Source organism: Perca fluviatilis, chromosome 3, assembly GCF_010015445.1.
Source record: "Perca fluviatilis chromosome 3, GENO_Pfluv_1.0, whole genome shotgun sequence".
Taxonomy (NCBI): Eukaryota; Metazoa; Chordata; class Actinopteri; order Perciformes; family Percidae; genus Perca; species Perca fluviatilis.
Genome location: NC_053114.1, coordinates 18,618,528 through 18,643,630, shown reverse-complemented (window position 1 = coordinate 18,643,630; position 25,103 = coordinate 18,618,528). Strand labels below are relative to the sequence as shown.

The window sequence follows — 25,103 nt, the reverse complement described above, 5'->3', positions numbered from 1 at the left end:
TTCCCTCCACACAGTTGTTCTGGCCATCTGGTTTAATGTGCCATCTATTAGACTGACATTAAAGACTGAAACAGTGAAACTGGTGAAATGTGGCTTTAGTAAATTCTGCATTCTTCATTCAATTAATTACATCAAACTCAAATTACCTAGGGGCCACTGGCCAGGTTATTCTCTTCATGAGGGCCAATTACATTTTATTTATAGAGTCAAATCATAACAGGAGTTATCTCAGAACATTTTACAGATAGAGTAGGTTTAGACCACACTCTATAATTTCCAAAGACCCAACGACCCCCCCTCCATAGCAAGCATTTGGTGCGACAGTGGCAAGGAAAAACTTCCTTTAAACAGGCAGCTGCTGCTGCTGGTTGGGACAGATACACTCCACTTGGAGTAGGAATCTTAAAACCATCACTTCTAAGATGGATGAACATGTATTAACATATTTTATTACAAAATTGCCTGACCAGATCTGACACCTGGGCAGCTAGTTTGAGACCCCAATTCTAAAGCAATACTGTATGTCCACCTGTAAATCCGTGGTTCCTAACGTTTTTGGCTTGGTCTTTCTGTGAACATTAATTGTGAGTAAATTTTCCTTCTGTTTCAATTCAAGGATTTAAGTGGCTTGAAGAGGACAGAATCATCTATATTTAACAAAAAAAGGGTGAACTTGACAACTTCCCTCAATATTGATCCAGTGCTTTATATTGGTGCATCCCTCCAATACTTAATACTAGAAGACTTAATGTTATTATGCTGACAAGGACTGACACTGCTCAACTTTGTTAAACATTGAGCCCCATAACCTTACAAAACAGAACCCACTAATTAAGAAAATACATGTTTATTAAAAACAGTTTAACAGTATCCTTCTACAATGTTGTGACACAAAAAATAAAGCTGCATTACAAACAGATTTTCTCTGGAAATTCAGATTCACTCTTTGCAACAATACTGTACCCAAAAAGCATGTAAAGATGTAGCTGCAAAACTATCTGAACACAAAAGTCCAACATATAATGTAATAATCAAAACAGCCCACATACCTGAAATATTATAAGAGAAATGTGTTACTTTTGTCATTTGTAATGAGTGCCAGTATTGAAAACTGCAAGTATGTTCTTATTATCATTTACAAAAATGTAATGAAAATGCATTATGATTACAGGGCTGAGCAATACATATGGGAAAGAATGGCTGTATTTTGGTATAGTAAAAAGGTAAGTGGAAGTCAAACAGGATCGGTTATCTTCTGCAGTCACATTTCAGAAATAATTCTGGCAAAGATTGGAATACATATTGGCTTTGTATTTTAAATTCTGACAAAAAGAAAACTGTCACAATATTAAAAAAAAAGAAGGTTCCACACAATTACAATGATCGACAGTACATTATTTATATTGATATATACCGGTAGCTCAACCGTTGTGCCTTATACTCAGCTTATGAGACTGGAAAGGAGAGTCAAGAATGCAAGTTGTAAGACTGAATACTGTTAACACCCGAGAGATTAGAGTAGATCAGCGGTCATAATGTGGTCTCTGATGATAGGAGTTGTATCCCTGGTTGGAGCTTGGAGGGCCTGACTGATACCCACTTCCATGCCCCCAGTGCCTGTCTCTGTCTCTGTCTCTGTCATGCCAGTGTTGCTGCCCACGATGTTCCCCTCCCCAACCTCGACCTCCTCCCCAGCCACGACCTCGACGGTCCTGGTACCTACATGGAAAGACAACATACATACGAATAACATTAAAAAAAGACATGGAACAGGTAAAAAGACAGAAACTAAGTGACACATTTTAATAGCCAAGAAATCTGAAAGAATAGTTTCTTCAGAGTAAATCTATGTTCACTGCTGTTTCTCCAACCTCTTGACCCGATTAAAGAAACCAGATTTCTCCTTTACATGTTGGTTACGAAAGCAGGTTAGAACTGTCTAACTGCGTGTCAGTAGGCTCGTTCGAGATCAGCCAGGTCTGCGCAGAATCGATCACCGGTGATCGCCGCCCAATGCATGACAGTTAGATTTGTGTCCGACTTGATCCCGACTCGCTCTGACGTCACGCACACGTGGGCAACGATAATTTCACGAGATCAAGGCGGCCCCAGTTTTTAGAGCCAGGCGCCGCAGTTGCTCTCCACCGACTGCAAGACCCAGGGCATGCTGGGAAACGCCGGCCTCTCAGCTGATCGAACAGCTGATTGGTTCAGAATCGACTCAACAGGATGACGTTTTATATAAACTTTTATTGATTTTGAATTGGAGGGATTTTAACTGCGATTTGTCTGATTTAAAAGCTTATTCTGTACAGAACACATGGTGTGTGACTGATAGTTACGTTTAGAAATCAGAGAGACTAAATCTGTTCAGATTATGGATCATCTACAGTGTGTTGTTAATTAAAATCAGCAACAGATCCCATGTAGAGCATTTTGACAGCTACTCTGTCATAATAAAAACAACTGGAGACTGTGTACAAGCCTGATAACATGTTATTAAATCGGACCACAGTGTTTCTGTCACTTCCTATTCAGCCTGAAGGCTGCTGGAAACGGCTGGAAACTGTCCGACTTGAGAGCGGATTTTTGTCACTGCCCCCGGCTGCTGCCGCCTGCTCTCGTCTACTTTACAGGTGAGGTGCAGTTCATCTCGAACGAGCCTACTCACTGCTCATGCACACGCATTCATTCTCCCTTGTGGGGGGAGGGGCTTAGGAGACCGTTTTGGGCTTTAGCAGGAAGGTGGGAGGGACTGAGAAGTTGTCGATGTTCAAATTTTTTGGCCAAGTCCTGGATATTTGCAATCCTACCTACAGCACCTTTAAGTGCATGTAAAAGCAGTTAAGTAACTAAAGACTAATCTCCCAAGTAGAGTTTCTGTCTGTTAAGATTTGCCTTATTGATTTTATTTTTTTTTACTTAAATATTGTGTCTTTATTTTATGACCGTTGTTTTTGTCTTTTATCCTGAAGCACTTAATGTCTTCTATAGAAATGCGCAATCTAAATAAAACCTTACTTTGTAACCTGAACAAGTCAAAATCAATAAATCTCACCTAAAATGAGAGAAACACTACTAACCATGGTTTTAGCCCCACAATATACCGTAATTCATCTTCAAGATATTAACAGAGATGATTTTTGGTCAAATTTTTTAACTGTACAGCCAGTTGATGTAGTATTTATGGAAAAGAAAGCTAAGAATTGTAACCGTGAATGGATAAAGAGAGAAATAGCTCTTGTAGCTACATTTAAAATGATGGTTAGGTGCGCCCTGTCCTTAACACAGCGGCCCAGGGTTTGAATCCGACCTGCTCCATATCTTCCCCCTCTCTTGTGTACAACTGTCCTTTCAATTAAAGGTCAAAATGCCCAATATATATATAAAAAGAATATTGTTAAAACTATGAATTATTACATCTGTGGAAGCACAAGGAGCCAGACAACCATACAGGTTGTAAACCCCTAACCACCTGGTCAGTCAGACTTATTTGGAATAAAAAAATAAAGACGATTAATAGTAAAATGACTATCTATATTCGGCCAAAACGTTCTAACTATGGAACCAGAGGGGCTAAACCGCATGTTCCATCTCTCAAAAAGGTCCCCAAACTCAGATCACCTGGTTATTAGACATTATTAATTAGTAGTCTTAATTAACCATGATTGCCAAAATACATACAAGGACTAACCCAACCGTAAATTAGAGTGTATGTAGAGGTCATGGCAAACTTTAAGAGCTAGTTACAGATATAAAAGTTACATTACCTGTCCCTGCCTCTGTGGTTTCCACCTCCACGACTCCTCCAGTCCTCGACGATGGGTGGGATGTCAGCTGGACGATCCAGATACTGCTGGTATTCTTTGTCGTCCGATGAAAATCTGTTGGCAAACATCTCCTCGTAGCTCTTCAGGTTTTCATTGGTCTCGGCCATGCTGCAATGACAGATTGAAAAGCTAAAGAAGCACTGGACATCACAACAAAACTAATAACACGGCTAGCATATACACGTTTTTATTTTGTTTACTGGCGGATAACGTTACGTCTGTTTTGATGAGTCTTGTGTTTCCTATGCTGCAAGCCAAAATCCCCCATGCGAAACAACGAGTACTAGCTAGACACATCTGGACGCGATTAGCTAATGTTAGCTAAAGCACACACAACACAAAAGTTACAATAAAAATCATTTTTACAATAGAATTGAAAGCACACCTTTGCACGACGCGAATGATTTTTGCTTTCGCTAAAAACTTCTATCTAATGTTCAGGAAACGACTTTTTCGGAAGATGTCCCAGACCAGTACGTCGCCAAAACCCTTCCTCCGGAACAAATAAACATAGTTTAATGGTTCCGGGAGCGCACGCACCTGCCAGTGATTGATAGAGCTGTTACCTGCCAGTTGAAACAGGACCAACGATCAATATCAAATCGTTTAAATTCTGATAGGCAATTTAATACAACAACGGTCGAATATAAACCCAAGTTATTAGGCTGATACATATGTTTAACTGAAGATGCAAGTAGCCTAGAAAGCTGTAACCGAACTGCTTGTTGGCTTAGGCTAATTTAGGACCAACTACCTGAAAGCCATCGAAGTCACTTACAAACATGTAAGTGCAACTGAATTTAGGAAACCAATCATTGTTGTTGGTTGTTTTTTTAACAGCATGTTTTATTCATTTATTTTCGGTTTTAATTATTTCGGTTTCGGCCCACAATTTGGGCTGAAACTTTGACTGAAACCGGTTTAACAGGGTTGAACGTGGGTGGAATGTGGCAGAAGCGTGAGCAGGTGGAAGCCGCTCCGTGTCGCTGCTGCTGCTCTTCATATGAAACAATCTTGTTGGGGAGGAAGAAACTCTGCGCAGCGAGCAAGGAGGGGAATGCATTAACTTAATTCATCAACGCCGATTGTTTGAAGATAGCGAGGAAGAAACATTCCGATCTGGGATTTTTTTACAAAAACCATAGAGAAAAACTTCCTGAAATGACTGGGGTTCTGTGAGAGAGAGAGAGAGAGAGAGAGAGAGAGAGAGAGAGAGAGAGAGAGAGAGAGAGAGAGAGAGAGAGAGAGAGCTTCAACCCCGGTGAATCGAGTTTTTCGTGCTCTCATATTTCAGTTGTCTCTCAGCAGTAAGAGGACTTGTTCGAAGCAGGCGGACTCTTTTGCACCGCTATTCATCTGTGGACTTTGAGTGCGCTTTAAAACATTATTTCCTCAAGACTCGCAGCAAATAGAGCCTATAAAAGGAGTTGTTCCTCAAGTCCGCGGCAATGGGGTGAGTAGTAATCCAGAAAGCGCTGCCCTTCAGAGCGCCTCTCATGACGCCTCACCTGCACTGACTGTAATATTAGGCTATGTGTGTGCGCGCTGTGAAAGTGTTTACTGTTTAGTTTACGTGTCAAGCGTCTGAATACATTTGATTACCATTGCCGTTGTTACCAGAAGCTTGTCTGTGCGTGTTGGGGGCAGAGGAAGACCCCAATTTACTCTTTTTATAGCCAGATTATTTGACAATGTGGGTAATTTAAGAGGTGACTTCGGCTTGTCTAAACTGTCTGCGAGATATTCGATTTCATGTGTGCTTGATGCCATATTTCTAATTATGGACTTATTTATTATTTTGTAGCAAAATATAGGTGGAATGGTTTAATTCCTCTGAACACTTCTGCTCCCCCTTATTTGTCTGCATGGAATATGGTTCTGATATGATACGGAGGTGGCAGAGTAAACACTGCCCACTAATAAGGAGAGATAGTAGCCTACTTCTGGAAGTGTGTGTGTGTGTGTGTGTGTGTGTGTGTGTGTGTGTGTGTGTGTGTGTGTGTGTGTGTGTGTGTGTGTGTGTGTGTGTGTGTGTGTGTGTGTGTGTGTCGACAGGGTTGGAGGTGTAGTTGCACTCCCACAGTTGTTTACAGGGTACTGTATATTATTTTGCCCTCAGTCTACTGTGGTGTGAATGTTGACTCCATGGCCCAGTGCCATTAGTTATGCAATCACTATAGCTCACTTCACATCTACATATTTAAGTTTATCTTTCTGGAGTACCTACTCCTGTTTGCATGGCTTTTATTTGACTTAGAAACTGCAATGATAACAATGCAATTTAATTGATTTCAGAATCAAACCTTTCCCTGAATAATTCATGTAAACTTCATGAATGCTTCCATTTGTGACATAAAAGAACCTTGACTTTTGTAAATATGTATATATGTATGTATGTGTGTGTGTGTGTGTGTGTGTGTGTGTGTATATGAAGCAAGGTGTGAATAATCATAAGCAGCAATATTATTTAGCCATTAAGTAAAAAGTGCCACCAAATGCCACAGAGTTAGTTTCTCCTGAGCAGACATGTTTTGTTTTTTTAATGTGTAAGAAACCGGTTCATCAGTCTTGACTCTCTCTCAGTAGTGTTGCTCACCCAGCAGGTTTGAAAGCGAGAGAGTCGGTAGTGTTGTGTGTCATGATGAAACTTCCCAGTGGACCGGCAGCAGCAGCAGCAGCAGCAGCAGCAGCAAGGCAGCCAGTCCAAGACAGGTGGCCACACCTGACAGAGACATGACAGCAAGTTTCCTTTGTCCAGTTCCCTGGTTTCAGTCACTGCCAACCAGTAATGTTGCTGGACAGCTAAATACTTTTTAGGAAGGCAGAGACAAACAGCTCCCAGGAAATTACATCTGGCAAGCCATTCTCTAAAGTCACTGTTCAGGGTCACAAACTGGTAGAATTTGCAATATAGGATTATTTTCATTAACCATTAACTTTTTTTATAATTTTTTTTTTTCAATTAATTGTTTAGCCTCAAATATCAAATGCCCATCACAAGTTATCAGGGCCTAAGCTAACGTCTTCAACATACTTGTTTTGTCTGACAAGCAGCCCCAAACTCAAAATATTCATTAGAAGAGCAAGAAAACCAGCGCATTTAAGAAGCTGGAACCAGCAGATGTTTGACATTTTTGGTTAAGAAATATATTGAACGATCAATAAATTGTTGTAGATTATTTTCTGTCAATTGACTAATCAATTAATCAGCTAATTATTTCTAGTGCTGCAACTAACAATGATTTTAATTATCGATGAATCTGTGGTTACCCTTTTGACCGTAACACATTTGTTATTCATCACGTCATTTCCAGATAATTTATAAAGCACAATACAGTATATTTTAGGGCTGGGCCGTATGGAGAAAATCAGATATCACAATTATTGACCAAGTACCTTAATGTCAATATTGCGACAATATTGTAGGGTTGACAAAATATTTTCACAATTAGATTTTAGATAAATAACCATCACTAATCTGGATATAGTGACTAAGTGGTTAAAGGCAAATAATAGAACAGCTAACAGTCTGGTAAATTCAGAAAATGTCATCACTTAACTGTAAATGCAGCCTTTAGAACCAGGAAATATAACAATATTACGATATCCAAAATCTAAGACGATATCTAGTCTCATCACAGTATTGATATAATATCGATATATTGCTCATTCCTAGTATGTATTATTATAAATTATAATATATGTGTGCGGCATGTCCAATTAATCAAATGCAGCCTATTTCAAATTTTAAGAGGCTGAGGAAATGTTAGTCTATATCGACGACGATTCATTTACGGGATTCTAAACTCCAGTCTATTTATGAGGACTATGGTTAACTGCTCCTCAGATCTCTGCAGGGTAAATCCAGACAGCTAATCTGAGTTTTCTGTTGCACGACTGAAACAACTTTTGAACGAGCACATTCCACAAAAACAAGTTCCTTCCCGAGGCTTTTTTTGCAGAGGCAACGTTATTGCGTAGGCGCTTAATGCCGCCGAAGACGATTGTGATTGGTTTAAAGAAATGGCAATAAACCAGAGCATGTTTTTCTCCTACCCCTTAATGCTCTGTGGACTAGTCAGACCTTCCTCTGCAGCGCTGTGGAGGGAGGTCTGGCAATGCGACACTAAGGAAATGTTGATAACAGTGGGAAAGAAAGTGATGGTAATTGTATTTTTAAGTACAGTTTTGCAGCTTAAACGCAGCATCTCTGATTGCCCCAAAAGCCTCTCCTTACTGAATAAGCAGTCACACAGACAGCAATGCAATCAGCATATTGCTATTTAAAATAAGCCACGCTGGGAGCAGCCCTGACACAGGGATAGATGATAATCTCCTAGCTGGCCAGAGAGTGACAGCTAAAGGCTTAACACTCATTGATTAGGCTGTGTGACATGTGACGTGGCAGTGGGTCTCTTGGCTGCCCGGGCAGGACAGTGGACTGTAAGCCTAATCGGAGTGCATGTTCTCTGTCTGTGGAGGGGAATGTTGTAGAGGTGTAGCAGGAGCAGAAGCAGGTCTTGCTATTTAAGAATCATGGGTAAATGAAAGGCGACATACTGACGGCGGATTGGACATCTCCTCACCAGATGGTTGAGGCCTAGGAGGCCATCTGCTGCCATGCTGTGCTTCTGTGGAGACTTCCTTTTTCAGATTAGGTTTGATTAGGTTGGACTCTGCACCCTATAGGCTCAGTGTGGTGGAGGAGGACCTGCTGTGGTTGCTGGTTTGAATCTGGCCTGCTGCCTTTGTTGCATGTCAGTTTAATGAGCTGTACTGGCATGAGGTACAGTCCAGTATACTGTATAATGCCAAAATATTGGTAGCAATAATGAAGGTCACCTTTTAATAATTAAAAACTGTGAAAAAATCAAATAATTTTAAACAGACCGTACAATTTAAATTTCCATACAAATGTTAAGTTTACAGTTCAATACCAATAAAGTTAAACTGTAGCATAACAATGAAGTTAGGCTGAAGCTAATAAGTAAATTATTTATGAATTAATCTAGCTTTTCTTTTGATTAACCATGTAGTCCAGCGGTTGCTTACATGGGGGTTGAGATCCCCTAAAGTCACAAGATGATGATGATGATGATTGGAATAAAATATGTTAGAGGAAAAAACAATATCTCTGTCTTCACGAATGAATGCTGCATATTTGTTTCTAACAGGACATTTTCATATAACCAGATCTGTGCACCTTGTGACCCAAGATATAAGTTTTTAATTTTGTCTCTCTGAGAGATTTGGGAGATGTTCTTTTATTACTCGGTGCCACAGAAAAAACCCAATTGTAACTTAGTTTGTTGTCATCAGAACCAGCAGATAAAGGGATGAAGTATAAGTGCTCTAACTCACTTGTCCTTCCCGTACTGTACTGATATTTGACAAGTGAGTAATGCAGCGTTCGTCACTTAAGTCCTTTCAACAGACAGAAATGCAAATTTCTTTTATTAGCCAGACCACTTAGGTTCAAGGACATCATTTTATACATATTATGCTTGTAATATACATTAAGTAATTGATGTAGCCTGGTGATTGTCCTGCTTAAGTGCAACTTGGCCGTTGTGAGTTTGACACTTCAGCACCTGAAGTGGTGGAGCCTGGAGTAATGTAATGTGTTCACTGCTCGTAGATTATGGACGTCAGCATGCTAAAAGATTTATAATGCTCCCAAGTTTTTTTTTTTTTTTTTTTTTTTTTTTTTTTTTTTTTTTTTTTGTTTGGTTGTTGTCAGTAATTCATGTCATGTGGTGCATTTCACTGAAAATGTCTTCTCAGGTTAGTATTTTGCCTGGTGGATTCAGAGGGGGAAAACGTAGGTGTCTTCTAAACAGACCAATGACCTCATGAAGTCCCACTGGCAGAGGGATGTTGTCTCGCTAATGAAGAGATCCTATTAAAGCGTTACAGGCTTATTCATATCATTGTGCCTGTGGGTCTGCACCCGATAGTACCTGGATGTACAGTTGACTAGTTTATTTCTCCTCACATTCAAAACATGGTGTAAAACCCAGACATTGTGTGTTGATACTATGACTCTGCTGACCCATTTAGAGGGAGACTTCACACCTGTGTAACAATACTGCCAGGGTAGAGAAAAACACTTATTTCACAAACCTTTCACAGCGGAAAGTCATCAACTTGTCACGTAAAAGGAACAAAAGTAATTAAATATACAGCATACATAAGTATGTTTACCTCTCTATATTTAATTTTCGAGCACTACTCCATTGTCAGACTCAACCCTTGGACTCATTTATCTCTAAATTTGCGCAGTTATATTTGCTACCTCACGTGTGAGTACTGGAGCTGGTAAAGCAACATTATGTTCACTCTGTAGGAACGTAAAGAATGTTGCAGTGCACGTTTCTGAAGCTGCTGAGACTGCTGATTTCTGTCAAATAGGCTACAAAGCCTACAAAGCCTGTGTTTGGCATCATATTGCCAAATCACTAATCAATAATCTAAACGGCTGACGTGTCCGTTTCATTCGTAGAGAGAGGTAGATGATTGTGATTGATGGGGAAAGTTTGGTTGGGGAATGAGCCTGGAGTGAATTCTTTAAACTCCAGAATCTGGATGAGGCTGTTTCACTCTTTAGTCAAAGATAAAAGCTGCTGCTATTCACACTTTCTCTCAGGGCACGGTGTCATCCTGCATCATCTTAAAATGTCGTCTTTAAGCAGCAGGATTATCCTTCTTCACTTAAACTCTTGAGAATACAGTGTTTGGCTAAATCACAGGTAGTGATCAAGCTAACATTTGAAAGGATCTAAGAGAACATGAGTCAGGCAGGCTTAGTCATGCATCACTCACAATATTTTGCTTCTCAAAAAGTATTCTAATGCAATTATTTAGCACACTAACATGGAAGCTTTTTGCAACACTTATCCTCCTCACAGTTGAAACCATAGTTATAGGGTTCCATCATAACTTTTTGTGAAATAGATTAATTAAATGTTAAAGGAAAGGTCCATATTAATAGGTACAGTTTGACTTTGACTATCTGGCTGTCAGCGCGTTCCTTCATTTTTAATTTATTCTTTTGCCGGTACACAACACGATTGCTGCATCATCAGTGTGGGTGGGCCTGATGTGGGTGTTTAGGTGCACATAGGGATTGACAGTGCAGTACTTACTTAAACCTCCCCCCTATACACATAAAAAAAAACACACACACACACCCACACCCACACCCACACCCACACCTGTAAATTATTTAAAGCACCAGATGGGGACAGCACAACCGACAGTCAGCGGGAGAAAGAATCCAGCATTCATAAAGTCCCAAATGTCGTCTTCTTTTTTATCCAGTAAAATCAATCAACCTAATGCTTTTTTATCTCAGAAAAGCAGATCACTTGATTCCACCAACAGTTGTTTGAGTGCATCCATGTGTTCAGCAGTGGCCTTTCACTTCTCTTCCACTGCCAGTGTGAGCTGGCTCCAGACACTGCTGCTGCAAAGGTCATCGTGTGTGTGTGTGTGTGTGTGTTGTGTATAGTGTGTGTGTGCGTGTACATTTGTATGTGTATGTAAAGCGACAACAGTGATCTGTATAATGGGGTTTGTTGTTCCCAAAGCAGATGAAGACTGAGATTAGGCTTAAAAAGGACAGTGAATTTATTAGGCTTTCATTTCTGTGAGAACCATAATCCCAGTGGAAGTAAAAGCTTTATTAGCTCATGAATTATTGCTGCCTGCCTGCCTGTCCGACATTATTTTCATTCGGGACCTCAAAGTACTGCATTAAAGTAATACTGAACTGAATGACTACTTGCTTTTGCCAGTTGCTGTACTGCATTACAACAACAATGGCACCATCTGTACCCTGTTAATAAAACCTCTAGTCTTGACATACTGGAGGAGCATGTGCTTATGTTTTTGCTAGCTTTAGCAGCTTTTTGTTTGGAATAAATTTAGTGACTTTTTAAGAACAAGCTCTCGGATGATTTGGATTTAGGCTTATCTTTTTAATCACATCCCCATGCTCTAAAAAATGCAATATCTGTAATGGTTTTGTTGCGTGTGAAAGGTTTTTCAGCTGCACCAATTAAAGTGTGTCTGTGCCACTGTGTCCAGCTCAGCACCCTTGGGCCCACTTCACACATTTAGTGGAAACCCCTCATGTCATTAAAGTAAATGACAGGCCAAGAAGGGAAAGCAAATAGAGAAAGTTAAAGAATACTAGAAAGTATCAGGATTTGACAAGGTTCACACAAAAAGTGATGTTGTACTGTAGGAAGTTTGCTAGAAAATACTTTTTCTCCTGGGACCAAGTGAGACATGACCTGTGCAGTGGAGATTAGTGATCTGTTATATCAGAGAATGAGCAGACCAAAATCTAACTAATCATTAATTAGAAGTGAAGAAAGTAGATGACCTCAAACAGCTTGCTGAGAAGACAAACAGGCCTACCTAACATAACCATGACCATCAATTCAATTCAATTCAATTCAATTTTATTTATAGTATCAAATCATAACATAAGTTATCTCGAGACACTTTACAGATAGAGTAGGTCTAGACCACACTCTATAATTTACAAAGCCCCAACAATTCCAACAATTCCAGTAATTCCCTCAAGAGCAAGCAGTGCGACAGTGGCGAGGAAAAACTCCCTCTTGGGAAGAAACCTCGGACAGACCCAGGCTCTTGGTAGGCGGTGTCTGACGAGCCGGGTTGGGGGTGTGATGAACAGTGGCGATAGTAGTCACATTAATAATGGAACAGTGACTGGATGTAGCGGGAAGCTGCAGGGTTCAGCAGGACGCAGCATGACATTGCAGGGCATCGCTGAGCTCAGCAGGGAGTGCAGCAGGACCACGGCGACAGCTGCAACCAGGGTCTTGGTGCCAACGTTCTCCAAGGAAATACGCTGGGGGAAAAAAAAGCATAAGGACTCCGGGGAGTAAACTCCCCAGAAGCTAGGATTAGTAACAAGCATTTCTGGGACGGGCTGCACACAAATAGTAATAGTAATAGTAACAGTAATAGAAACAGTAATAGAAAGGGAGAGGAGAGAGCAGCTCAGTGTGTCAAAGGAAGGAAGTCCCCCGGCAGTCTAGGACTATAGCAGCGTAAGTATAACAGGTAACTAAGAGAGACAGGTCATAAGGAGAGGTAGCTTTTCGGGCTTAGAACTCTCCCCCTGCCGGATCTGGCTTGGCTGGCCTGCCTCCCCTTACTTTGTTATGTATTATTAATCTAACAATTATGAAGAGAAGCAGTTGGGCCAGTTAGGTGAACACTGCAACTCCTCACTCCCTAACTATAAGCTTTATCAAATAGGAGAGTTTTAAGTTCATTCTTGAATGAGGTGACAGTTTCTGCCCCCGAACCCAGATCGGGAGCTGGTTCCATAGGAGAGGAGCCTGATAACTGAAGGCTCTAGCTCCCATTCTACTTTTAGAGACTCTAGGTACCACCAGTAACTCTGCATTCTGGGACGCAAGTGTTCTAGTGGGACAATAGGGTATTAGGAGCTCTTCTAGATATGATGGTGCTAGACCATTTAGAGCTTTGTAGGTCAAGAGAAGGACTTTAAACTCAATCCTGGATTCAACAGGAAGCCAATGCAGAGAAGCTAATACAGGAGAAATATGATCTCTTTTCTTAGTTCTTGTGAGAACACGCGCTGCAGCATTCTGGATCAGCTGGAGAGTCTTAAGAGACTTATTTGAGCAACCTGACAGTAGGGAATTACAATAGTCCAGCCTGGAAGTAACAAATGCATGGACTAGTTTTTCAGCGTCGTTTTGAGACAGGATATTCCTAATTTTGGCAATGTTACGAAGATGAAAAAAGGCTGTTCTTGAGGTTTGTTTTAGATTGGCATTAAAGGATATATCCTGATCAAAGATAACTCCTAAATTTCTAACAGTGGTGCTGGAGGCCAGGGCAACACCATCCAGAGTAGCTATATCTCTAGATAATGAAGTTCGGAGGTGTTTAGGGCCCAGCACAATAACTTCAGTTTTGTTAGGGTTTAACATCAGAAAATTATAGGTCATCCAGGATTTTATATCCTTAAGATCAAAAATTTTACTCACAGAGGCAAAGCGACAGTTTTTGGTGTGACCATGCACCATGAAGAAAACGAGGAAGAACATAAAAAGAAGGTATCAGGGCGACTGGACATGCAGAAGATGCCAGGACAAACCAATAAAATAAAAGGTAACAAGATAAGACAAAGAGAAACACTGAGACAGAAACATAGAGGCGATATACCAACTTTTTCAAGTAGGCTATAAAGATAAGTGTGAAGCAGTGTGAGTGCCCAGTAAACTTCGCCCTGCCTGAGACACATTCACTTCACATTTTGACTTCCAGCAGGACAAGTACTTCCCATCTGTCTCTCCCATATTCTCCATCTTCTTCATCCATTATTGAGTTCTTGAGCTGTCCTCTCATCTCTCATCCAGCCACTCCATCTAATTATTCTTCGCTCTTGGAACTTTATAGAGGAGCATTACCACCTGCGCTCACCCTTTTTTTTTTTTTTTTTTTTTTATTTAAACCTGCTGGGTCCAGTCCCTGTAAAGCACTTCCGTTTAAAACGTGCAAGTGGTTTTTCCCTTCCTCCGGTGGTGTTCTTTCTGTGTCAAATTTGTATAAGAACTGAGAATATGAGTGTACTGCATGCAGGTGTGGTTTTTTTTTTTTACCACAAGCTGCACTTGAACACCATCCTAGAAATATGGATTTGACACTCATGATTGAATAAGTAGAAGAAGAAGAAATAATATTCATACGTGTATAGTATGCTGCTGCCTTGATGCCAGAGAACTTTCTGCTGAGCATATTTCACAACAGCATAAAACTCCACATCTCAGGTGTGTGTGTGTGTGTGTGTGTGTGTGTGTGTGTGTGTGTGTGTGTGTGTGTGTGTGTGTGTGTGTGTGTGTGTGTGTGTGTGTGTGTGTGTGTGTGTGTGTGTGTGTGTGTGTGTGTGTGTGTGTGTGTGTGTGTGTGTGTGTGTGTGTGTGTGTGTGTGTGTTTTATCCACGGTCCTCACTCTGTGAGATGAAGCTGATGATAATGTCTGTTTATATGTGGTTCTTGAATCAGTCTCTGGCCTGTGGAGACCGCCGCTGTGTTCAGTTCCCAGATAACCCACATCCTTACCCTGCACCTACACATATGTGTGTGTGACAGAGAGAGAGAATAGTCAGAGAGAAAGAGATGTGTCTGTGTGTTGTAGATGTCATAAAGAGGAGAAACATTTCCACTGTATTTTTTTCAGTCTGCAGTCATTCAAGTGTAACAGGCGGTCTGATCCTGCTCCTTCATCCCCATGTTTATGCTCTTCTGGATCATACGGGCAGCGAGCTGCTCATTGCTGGGAGGCAGATTACTTCACCCGCTTAAAGATAGATGACATGATTTTGAACTTTTCCCCATCACAATTATTGTTGAGTTGTGCTTTGATAGCTAATTCCATTTCGGACATTTTAAAGATGTTTGCAAGTTTAACCTTTTAATCGATTTGTATAAAGGAATCCGAAGGATTTGAAATCAGTAAGAAGATTTGATGTTGGATGTGGATCAGCTAAAATGGCCAGACATAGCAGTACCACTAGGAAGGACAATAATGTGGATACTGGCTACAATTGGTCACTGATTGAGATGAGCAGAGTTTTAATTACCTGGTGTTCCCATGATTGGTGGAAGTCATGTTAACATATTGTTTCCCAATACAGCTGTAGTTTACTCTATAAAGGTGACTCACCATTGCTTTATTGAAGGTTTAATTTCAGTGTTTTAATTAAAAACATTATTTTTACCATTGGCGTTAATAACTTTGGTCATCCATATAGTCCTCATATCACTCATTACTATATGTTAGGTGTTGGAAGAACTTCAAACTGCTGGCCTTAATTGTCATGGTTTAATTTTAGTGAAAATGCTCCTATGAAGTCGCCACGGGCCCTCAGCACTGAGTGGCAAACACAAAACAATCTGTATCAACCAAAAAAAAGAAGAAAAAAAACATTGCTAAAATGGTTAAGGAGCTGTTGTGCAATCAGCTGTGCAAAACAATCTTCTAGGAATTGAGCAAATGTTTTTACAGACTGCTAAAGGCTAAAGAGAAGAGAAGCAATGTGAAGTAATTCTTATAGGGCTTGGTGATATGGCTGAAATTCAGCAAACATGATGTTAATAAAAGCAATTTCTCCAAATGTCTCTGACCACATTTCAACGTCCACACAACACTCACTGTCCGCCACTTCGTTACTGATTCTGACAGACGGTGAGTCTTCTCCTCGTTTAACTGTGTTACCACACGTAGATAATTGTCTTGGATGTATTTTGTGCACAGGGGAAATCTCCCATTAGACAATAGATGCAAGTGCATACACATGCACAGTCTCACACAAATACCTAGATATGTGTTACTGTTGCCTACGAGAGGGGAGGGGGTGTTGATGTGCTACTGGCTTTGCTAAGGTTTAGTGTTCGTGTTACATTATCACCTGTCTGTCCGTGCTGAGACTCAAAGGGCTCTGCTTCTCTGGAGACACAGCACAGTGTCCCTGTAGTTGCATATTGTGTGTCTTATCTACAGTTGTCCTTCCCTCATATCATCCCTCTCCTCTGTCCTCTGCTCTCCAGGGAGCAGCCGATCTACACCACCAGGGCCCATGTCTTCCAAATTGACCCAACCACCAAGAAGAACTGGGTCCCTGCCAGCAAGCAGGCCGTCACTGTCTCTTATTTTTACGACAGCACACGGAACAGCTACCGCATCATCAGCGTGGATGGATCCAAGGTATGTGTGTGTGCATACTGTGAGTCTGTGTGTGTGTGTGTGTGTGTGTGTAACCATATAAGAAAGAGATGATGGGAAACATTTAACTGCTCTCAGGAGAGACAGTTGACATTTAAAAAAATAATCAATCAGACAGCTGCAGCTGATTCAGAACACTGCTGCTCGAGTCCTCACTAAAACCAAGAAAGTGAATCACATCACTCGAGTTCTGAAGTCTTTACACTGGCTTCCTGTGCCTCAAAGACTTAATTTCAAAATACTTTTGCTGGTTTATAAATCACTAAATGGTTCAGGGCCAAAATACATTTCTGATCTGCTACTACACTATGAACCACCCAGACCTCTCAGGTCGTCTGGGACAGGTCTGCTTGCTGTCCCCAGAGTCAGAACTAAACAGGGGGAAGCAGCGTTCAGTTTTTATGCTCCGCATACCTGGAACAAACTCCCAGAAAACCGCAGGTCCGCCGCAACTCTCACTTCTTTTAAATCAAGGCTGAAGACCTTTCTTTCTTTATGATGTTGCCTATCTTTAAATAATTGTTAAATTATTATACTGCACTGTAAAAGCACTTTGAATTGCCCTGTTGCTGAAATGTGCTATACAAATAAAGCTGCCTTGCCTTGCCTTACAAAGTGAAAAAGCCCAAAGTCCACCCCAAAGGGACTTACCATCTCCAACAGGAAACACTGTTCACAAACTGCTCCAAACAGCTCTGTTGTAGTCCAGCCTTTACTTGACCAACGTGCGTCACTTTGTAACACACTTTATAATGCTCACCTAGCTGCTAGCATGGCACGCCCTCATACTCTGCTTCTGACTGGCTAGTAGTCCTTACCTAGCTACTGCGCATGTGCAACTCCCAACAAAGATGGAATAGAAGTGTGATGCCTCACTCTGTAGCTAAAACAGAGAGCTCAACACACAGGGTGAAAAGAGGAGCTGCAGCAATGTGCAGTACAACAAAAATGTTTTTTGAAAACTAAACCACATAAACCTATTCTGATACAACCTCTAAATACAATTATGAACCTGAAGATGAGCATAATATGAGCACTTTAAGATAGACATGAGTTTATGTAAGGCTTACAAATACCGTATGTGTTGATAATTTAGCACAGAACAGTGACATGTATATTGAAATCAAAGTCTGAACATCAGCAATCATCCTCTTTAATAAATTACCAAAAGCAGCCAAGAGCTGCACACGTGTTGAGTCGTAATTAAACCCAATTATCTGTGATTTACTGTCATCAACAAACAGTCATCCTTGTAAATAGTGGTCCCACTGGATAAGCTCTTCGTCAAATCCCTCTGCATTGCCTTTTGACCTGATTTGATGTTTTTCTTTTGAATTCTATTTCACCCATGTGTGTTGAAGAACAACGAATCGCTTGGTTATATAACATGCACCGTATGTGAACATTCTCCGTAGCTCTTTTTCCAAAATGATTTTGATTTGTCAACGCAAGAACATGGTGTTGACATTAAATCATGCCTGTGACAATAGACACCATATGAGTGTGCCTATGTCTCATATTCACACCTTCCTCCGCTAACGGAAAGAGTAGAGTATGTGTTTCCATGGCGATCAGAGTCTTCTCTGTGTGAAGACTGGAGGAGAGTTATGATAGTGGTATCCCTCTGCAGACACCATCAGGCAATCACCTTTTGCACAATCTTAAATCACACAGATTACCTGCAGAGCCACTTCAGAGACCGAATGGGTTGACTGTATGGATCGGTTTGTGTCCTTTTTATAGTACATATTTTTACCATGCACCTCTCTGTTTGGGTGAAGGGCCTGTTGAGTTCAGTGTTAGGATTACCAACCCAACAGCTGAAGGGTGGGTCTCACAGGAACTCAACATAGATATATGTGAATGCAAAGTATTTGCATAGCAAGCCTTTTCTGCTATTGCATACTGTAGGACTTCTTAACAGTGAGAAATAATGCAAACGGCATATGAGATTTTAAGATTAGGGACACATTTTCCTGTGCAAGTAAATCTTTAAAATAAATTAAAAACTTATTAGTTCTCTATTCCTGCGTAGCATTGTTGGGTCAGAATATGTTAGCTTCAAAATAGCTCTCGTCCCACGGCAAGAAGCCAGAGAAGCGAGACTCTAATTTGTTATGTCATCAAGCAGCACTTTTGCAGCTACAGCACTGACAATACGAATTGGAAGTCTTTATCAAATAACGTGTTTTCTTTGTAAGAAAGAGATCTAAATCGACTTTATTTCTCAATCGATGCATCTATGGGCTTGTACGTCCTCTATATCCTCAAGGCCAGGAGTCTTCTCTCTGCTCTCCCACTCCTGTTATCCTCCCTGTCCTGATACTCTCCACCCTCCTGTAACCTTGAGTAACAGAGCATATGTGTCATATAATGTCCACAGGCAGCAGCTATATGAGAGTTATGAAGATGAACATTTATTAAATAAAATTCAATGTCTATTTAAATAGAGATCCGTTTCCAGTTAATTTCAGTAAGTCATGTTGGTATGAGCAACGCAACCAAAACGAAGGAAATGTTGAGTCATATCAAATTAATGTTAAATATAGTTAGTATTGTGTGCTCTAGCTGCGAGGGAGACAGGTCTGTCCAGAAGAATAGCCTGTGCTGCTGTACACACTAACTATGACAGGCCGTCAGCTTATATTCCTCCATCCGTGATGGCTGGGCAACTCGCTGAGGATGATATGGCAAGTAGAGGAGCATCTCAGCACTTTTGACTTTCGCTCATCCTGAATCACACTTCTCATACAGCGATGAACCTATTATGACAACACCGTAAAGGGTATTCTTACTGTACTATTTCAAGTGTGATAACTTTCTGAAATAACGTTTAAAAAAAATCAGCTCTACTACATATTTTCCCTTTAACTACCTATTTTTCTTTATTTCTTACTACTCTCACAGCCGGTGTCCAAAATTAACATATTGGCTCATGTGCCGAGAGTTGGTGGGCTAAAAGACGTATATCTGCCAAGAATAAGAATTAAAATTCATCTAAGTGAGTTTGTAAAATGTGGCTGGCAGGTTTGCCAGATGTCCGTTTTTAACTAGTTTAATGTATACAGCCAACTAACAGCCATTTTCCCTGTGTGTTATCATCACATTGCCTTCCTGTAAAATTGTGGCTGCACCCCAAGTGCACCATATAGTTTCTCTACCTGTATGTCATAAAGTTTCATGTCCACCTAGACACCACATTATTTCCACTGGTGATGAAAGGGACTGGGAGCTTCAGACTCCAGTATTTGCCCCCCACACTTTTGAGTTGGAGTTTGGATGAATCATTAAAGTCAAACTAGATTATGTCCTTTACTGTTTTCCCAGCCATCATGATGAGAGAATGCACTGGGTTGATACAAGTCCCAAAACAATCATCCATTAGGATTATAGTGCACTCACACCAAAGCTGGTATGAGCTAATATGCATCTCCAATATCAGGAATTTCAGTATTGTAAACAACATTGCCTGTCATTGACTGTTAGAAAAACAAACTGGAATAACAAATAATTTGAAAAAACATGAATGTATTTATTATCTTCTTCCAATGAAAATGCTGCTGTGCATCGCTGACTGTAAAGACTCAAAGTTGAATCATAGTAGAAATATGATTCTAGCCTTAGACACTGCATTTCCTGTATGTTGTAATGATGTGTTTATTGTGACTGCGATTGCCCACTCATTGTCTCGTCTCAAGCTTGAATTATAGTTCAGCGAAGATACGCGTGAAGGTCTGTGGATCAATGCAGGGACCCATGCATGTGCAGCCTGGATGAAGCATGTCATGAAGCTACATTTTCTGTAATGTAAAATCAGAGCTTTAATAATACAAAATGAAAACAGAATTTCTTACTTTTGAATTAGGCTTCCGCTATTATGATTATGGAAAGCATGAGGGCCAGCTCAGTCATAGTATGTAAGTCGGTAGATCCTCATCTAGCCTTCGTTTTATGATTTTAATGTGGTGGTGCAACCCTCACTCCAGCTATGTTAATCCCCCGCCTCCCTTCTAAAACCAAACCTGCGTCATTGCCATCGGGGGACTGCATGTTTTTGCAGTCCTTAATATATGGTGAGATCAAATGCATCAGGTCATTAAAGTGATTGGCAGACACAAAATATATTGAACATTTCACTTCATCTACATCACACCTCTGCTTGATGAGCAATCACAATTTTCACATTTTGCTTTCTGCTTTGATGAGAGGACATGGCGACCATCGTCTCGCCTTTCATTGGCTGTGTTTCACTTATAACACCGCTGCCAGTTCTGCCTGTTCATCATCATCAGGACAGTCCTCGCTGCCCATTTGTCACCATTATTTTTTATATATATCCTTCAAAAACTAGGCTGTGTGCCATACATTTAACTGGAACTCACTGAAGTTTGCAATTGTTGACCAATTAGCGAGTATAATAGTGAGGTACCCCAATGTTATGAGCAAGCACAGTAATATATTTTTTTTTATAAAAACAAACTTATTGCCACATACACACAGTACAATGCAGGGAAATTATATTACTGCATTTAACCCATCCTAAGTATTAGGAGCAGTGGACAGCTATACGTTCAGCACCGGGGAGCAACTTGGGGTTCAGTGTCTTGCTCTGGGACATTTTGACACGTGGACGGACATGTGGCCTGGGATTGATCCGCCAACCTTGCGGTTACGGGGCCGCCATTCTACCTCCGAGCCACAAGCCACCCAATGAAACAATATTCAATTAACATGTTCCGGAATATTGTGTTTCGGATTAAAAACAAACTTGTTTTATAATATGTGGAATGGAGTCAGAAGTTAGCCGAGAGTTTGGGCTCTCTAGATCAGTGGTTCTCAACCTTTTCGAGTCGCGACCCCCCCGCCCCCCCCCCAAAATAATGAGGTCGGTGTTAGCGTGAAGCTCTGAATATAACACATGAAATGCACCAAACTTCACACAAGAATATAAAAAACATTCCCCTGTCTAAATTATGTCTTCTTTTTTTTTCTCCCCAACCATCTGGTGGCCTCCAGAAATGATCTCGCGACCCCCAGGTTGAGAACCACTGCTCTAGATAACCAAGACATTTTTTATCATCTTAAAAAAGTTACCGCTCTGTGTAGAGGGTGTCCTTGTTTTCAGCTATGACACATTCTGGCATTTGGTGCTTGACAAGTGATCACAGCTCTTTCCCTCTCATAGACTCCTCTCCCATGTTCTACAGCTCCTATCTTACTGACTCTGCAGATTCTGTGCACTCTGCAGACACATAATCAGCTGAGGAAGATTTCTCCAATAACCTCCTGGCTGTCTCGGAGTTTCCATCTGACCCTCCGGCCATTGGCCAGCCCAGCTTCGCTCTGCGCCTCCTGTGCTACTTGATCCACAGCCCAGCTCACCACCGGCACAGCTGCCAGTGTCACTCTGCTCTCCCTCCCTCTGTCTCACCCTCCCACTCTCACTCGCTTGCTCACTTAGTTGTTCACTCATACAGTACATGCCAACATACAGTTACAGAGCCAACGAAGATGGGGACAACCAAGAAGTCCTGTATGTTAACGTACATATAATTGATTGGGTTTCCACAGATGCATTTTTCTGCTGATACTCATGTTGCTACTCCTGTTTCTGTAGGCGTTCAACCATAATACAGAATCAATAACCTGTTCAAAGATTAGTTATGCACAAGGCAGGGTTATATGGTTGAATTTATTGTCACTATTTTTCTCTTTCAAAATATCTCACAATATAAATCACAATATGGCAAAAATAAAATATAAATTATATAAAATAAGATTCAAGATACTTTATTGGAATTGTATGGGTGCAACAAAATTACATTGGTGGAAATCTGTGCAGAAGCAGTAAATAAATAAAAAGATAAAAAATGAAGAAAAAAGGATAAAACACACATACGGTATTAAAAGTATATGATTGATTGGCAATATTGATTATTTGATTAATGGTTTGATCAACAAAATGTCGACAAATTGTCCAAAATGTCCACGATGATGGCTTAAATTGGCTTGGTTTGTCTGACCAACAGTTCAAAACAGATATTCAGTTTTACTATTCTAAAAGACAAAGAATTCTAAAAATGTAAAAGCTGGAACTAGGGTATGGACCATCAAAATGGTTCTAGATTTCTGTCTATCAAGTAGTTGATTAATTGACTTAATTTGCTTCAGCTCTACATCAAACCAAACTCTTCATATGTGTAAAACAAAAACTTAATTAACAATGTTGTTAGCTTTTCATCACAATTAACTTGAAATAATTAAGTCAATCATCGATAAAATTGGATTATGGTCCAGCCCTACTTGTGAGTTCTGAGTGAGCTTCAGGTGCGCAGCACGACACTGGTGCAAGGTCTGTAGTGTGTGTGGTTTCAGGGGTATAAAGTTGATCTTGCTCATGCTGCTTGTTATTCTGTTACATAACACAGACAGAGGCAGGTTCAGTGACTCACTGTAGCTTTACTTTGTACCTTTACGCCTATAGGTTATTTAAAAAAAAAAAAACTGATCTTGTCTCATTTAACCAATTTCACTCATTTTTAAATACCCATTTTATATTCGTAAATCAAGAGTATATTTTCTGTCATAAAATCTAGCAGTTCCGGCATATCAGCTCAACAAGGGACAGGTGAACTACCTCAGTTCAAGTTGAATTTGACAAGTCTGTTGTCAATTTGAAGAGATACATCTTCAAGCAAACATTGTGAACATGATTATGTAGAGGAGGCTCTTGACAGGATTTCTAGCAAACGAGAGATGAAACTGAGAAGAAATTTAGACTCTAGAGATTGGCTGATTGACATGTGATTAATCTGATAAATTTGAGGGTAACCTGTAGATTCATATATTTCTTTTTGACATGTTATGTTTAAAAGGTTGGTTACATATGCTAACCATCTGGTTACCTCAATCTTTCCTTTTTATTTTTTGCTTCATTCTGCAGCAACGGCCCAGTTTTTCCACAATGATCATTAAAGTTTCATTTTATCTCAACACTTTTCTTTGAGCCAACACGGTGAACTCTGTTAAATATTCACTCAGCTGCTTGAGATGAGACGTGTGAGTGTTGTTCAGGCTTTGCTCAGGTTGCTCTTCAGGGGAAATTAGGTAACCTTTGTTTTGATAAAGCCTCTGAAAGAGTCATGATTTTAAAATCCGATTACTGGCACCTTAATGTGCCACTCTGGTTATAAACCCTTGATGTGGGAATGCAGCCTGAATCAGAGGTTGCGACTGTAATATTTGCAGTAAATGACACTTTATGTGTATGTGCAGTGATCTCCCTCTTCAGGATCCATTAGCATTGTTCTGAATGGGTCAGAAATGTGGGTATTGATTGTGTGCTAATGTCCTCATTCTGTTAGCTCAGTCTCTGCTTTTTGGGTCTCTGTGTCCAGTAACGATACAGCGTAAAGCGTTTCAACACCTCTGCCACTGAAAAGATGAAGAGGGAAACGGTGGGGGCGTAGAAAAGGACACGAGTCTGTCAGCGATTTGAATTCTCGAATCCTGTGATCAGAGCCATGTTGCTATGAAACAAGGGCTGCACTGTGATTAAACTGTCCATTGTTTCTTAATTGTTAGGGTAATTTGCATGTGCTGTTTTTAACTTCTCTTATATCTTGGTAGTGAGATAGTTTGTGTACATGCGCAATAGTAAATTAAAGCTGCTTGTGTTTACATGCACATGTAGCTGTTCTTATATTTCATTTACATTTTCATATTTCATATGTCTACAGTGATTCAGTAAATGCACACAAATCTGTGGAGTCTGGTCAGGCTAAAATAGTGTTCTGCATCTATTGGTTTCTACTGTCACTGCCTCGTGCACTAGTTACAATTTTAGACTGCAGCAGATGTTTTCTAGCAGCTGATTTACTGCTTATCTACAACAGGTGAGTATGTATTGTAGCAAATATGGAGAATGTCATTTGACTACTTGGAGGTCACCACTGCATAGTGTGGGTGGACATGGTCGGGGTATATTCTGTATGCGCATGCAAAACATTCAAATTATTTTGTCTCACAATTGCAAATAAAGATTTGCTCACAAAAACATAATAAATAAATAAATAAATAGAGATTGACACACACAAACAGACTCTAAACAACCCGTTCAACCGCCCTGCCCATGGGGTCTCCCATGGACTGCTTGACCATAACAAATAGAGTAGGGTGTAATGTATGGTCTTTCTCTGGTCATGACCCACGAAGCTTAGACTTTATTTGCTCTACTCCATGTGACCACATTTCCAAATTGGAGGATTTTGCAATATTCATTTTGGGCGGCTCAAGGAATACAATATCATGAAAATTTGTCAGCCATTTTCTGGTGCCAAGATTGTGAGGCAGCAGCCCTCTTTGGACTTAAAGTTTGGCAGCTGTAAAACCTTTAACACTTCCGCTTTCATTTGATTCATCATTAAGTCGTAGCAAAGTCTGTTTGTGTGGTATGGCCCTCCCTGTCAATTCAGACA

At 40.4% G+C, this 25,103-nt stretch overlaps 2 protein-coding genes across 4 annotated transcripts in view; one reads left to right on the top strand and one right to left on the bottom strand.

Moving 5' to 3' along the window:
• Nucleotides 1-831: 831 nt before the first annotated feature.
• On the bottom strand, nucleotides 832-4,349 carry LOC120555930 (RNA guanine-N7 methyltransferase activating subunit-like). Of its 2 annotated transcripts, none has more exons than XM_039795134.1 (3): nucleotides 4,216-4,349; nucleotides 3,771-3,938; nucleotides 832-1,719 (listed from the first exon to the last, which is right to left on the bottom strand). In XM_039795134.1, exons 2-3 carry the CDS (start codon nucleotides 3,935-3,937, stop codon nucleotides 1,524-1,526), a joined length of 363 nt encoding a protein of 120 aa, XP_039651068.1. In that variant the 5' UTR covers nucleotide 3,938; nucleotides 4,216-4,349; the 3' UTR covers nucleotides 832-1,523. The 2 variants fall into 2 exon arrangements, with proteins under 2 accessions (XP_039651068.1, XP_039651069.1); XM_039795135.1 differs by lacking the exon at nucleotides 4,216-4,349 and adding an exon at nucleotides 4,047-4,200.
• A 60-nt stretch (nucleotides 4,350-4,409) lies between these two features.
• Nucleotides 4,410-25,103, top strand: part of homer2 (homer scaffold protein 2) — a 31,753-nt gene continuing 11,059 nt past the window's right edge. Inside the window, exons 1-2 of one of the 2 annotated variants that reach the window (XM_039795133.1) lie at nucleotides 4,410-4,614; nucleotides 16,452-16,608. In XM_039795133.1, the coding sequence (XP_039651067.1) occupies nucleotides 4,613-4,614; nucleotides 16,452-16,608 (159 nt within the window). In that variant the 5' untranslated portion in view covers nucleotides 4,410-4,612. Of the gene's footprint in view, nucleotides 4,615-4,811; nucleotides 5,284-16,451; nucleotides 16,609-25,103 lie in introns of those variants that run through there. The other variant, XM_039795132.1, reaches the window with a different exon arrangement.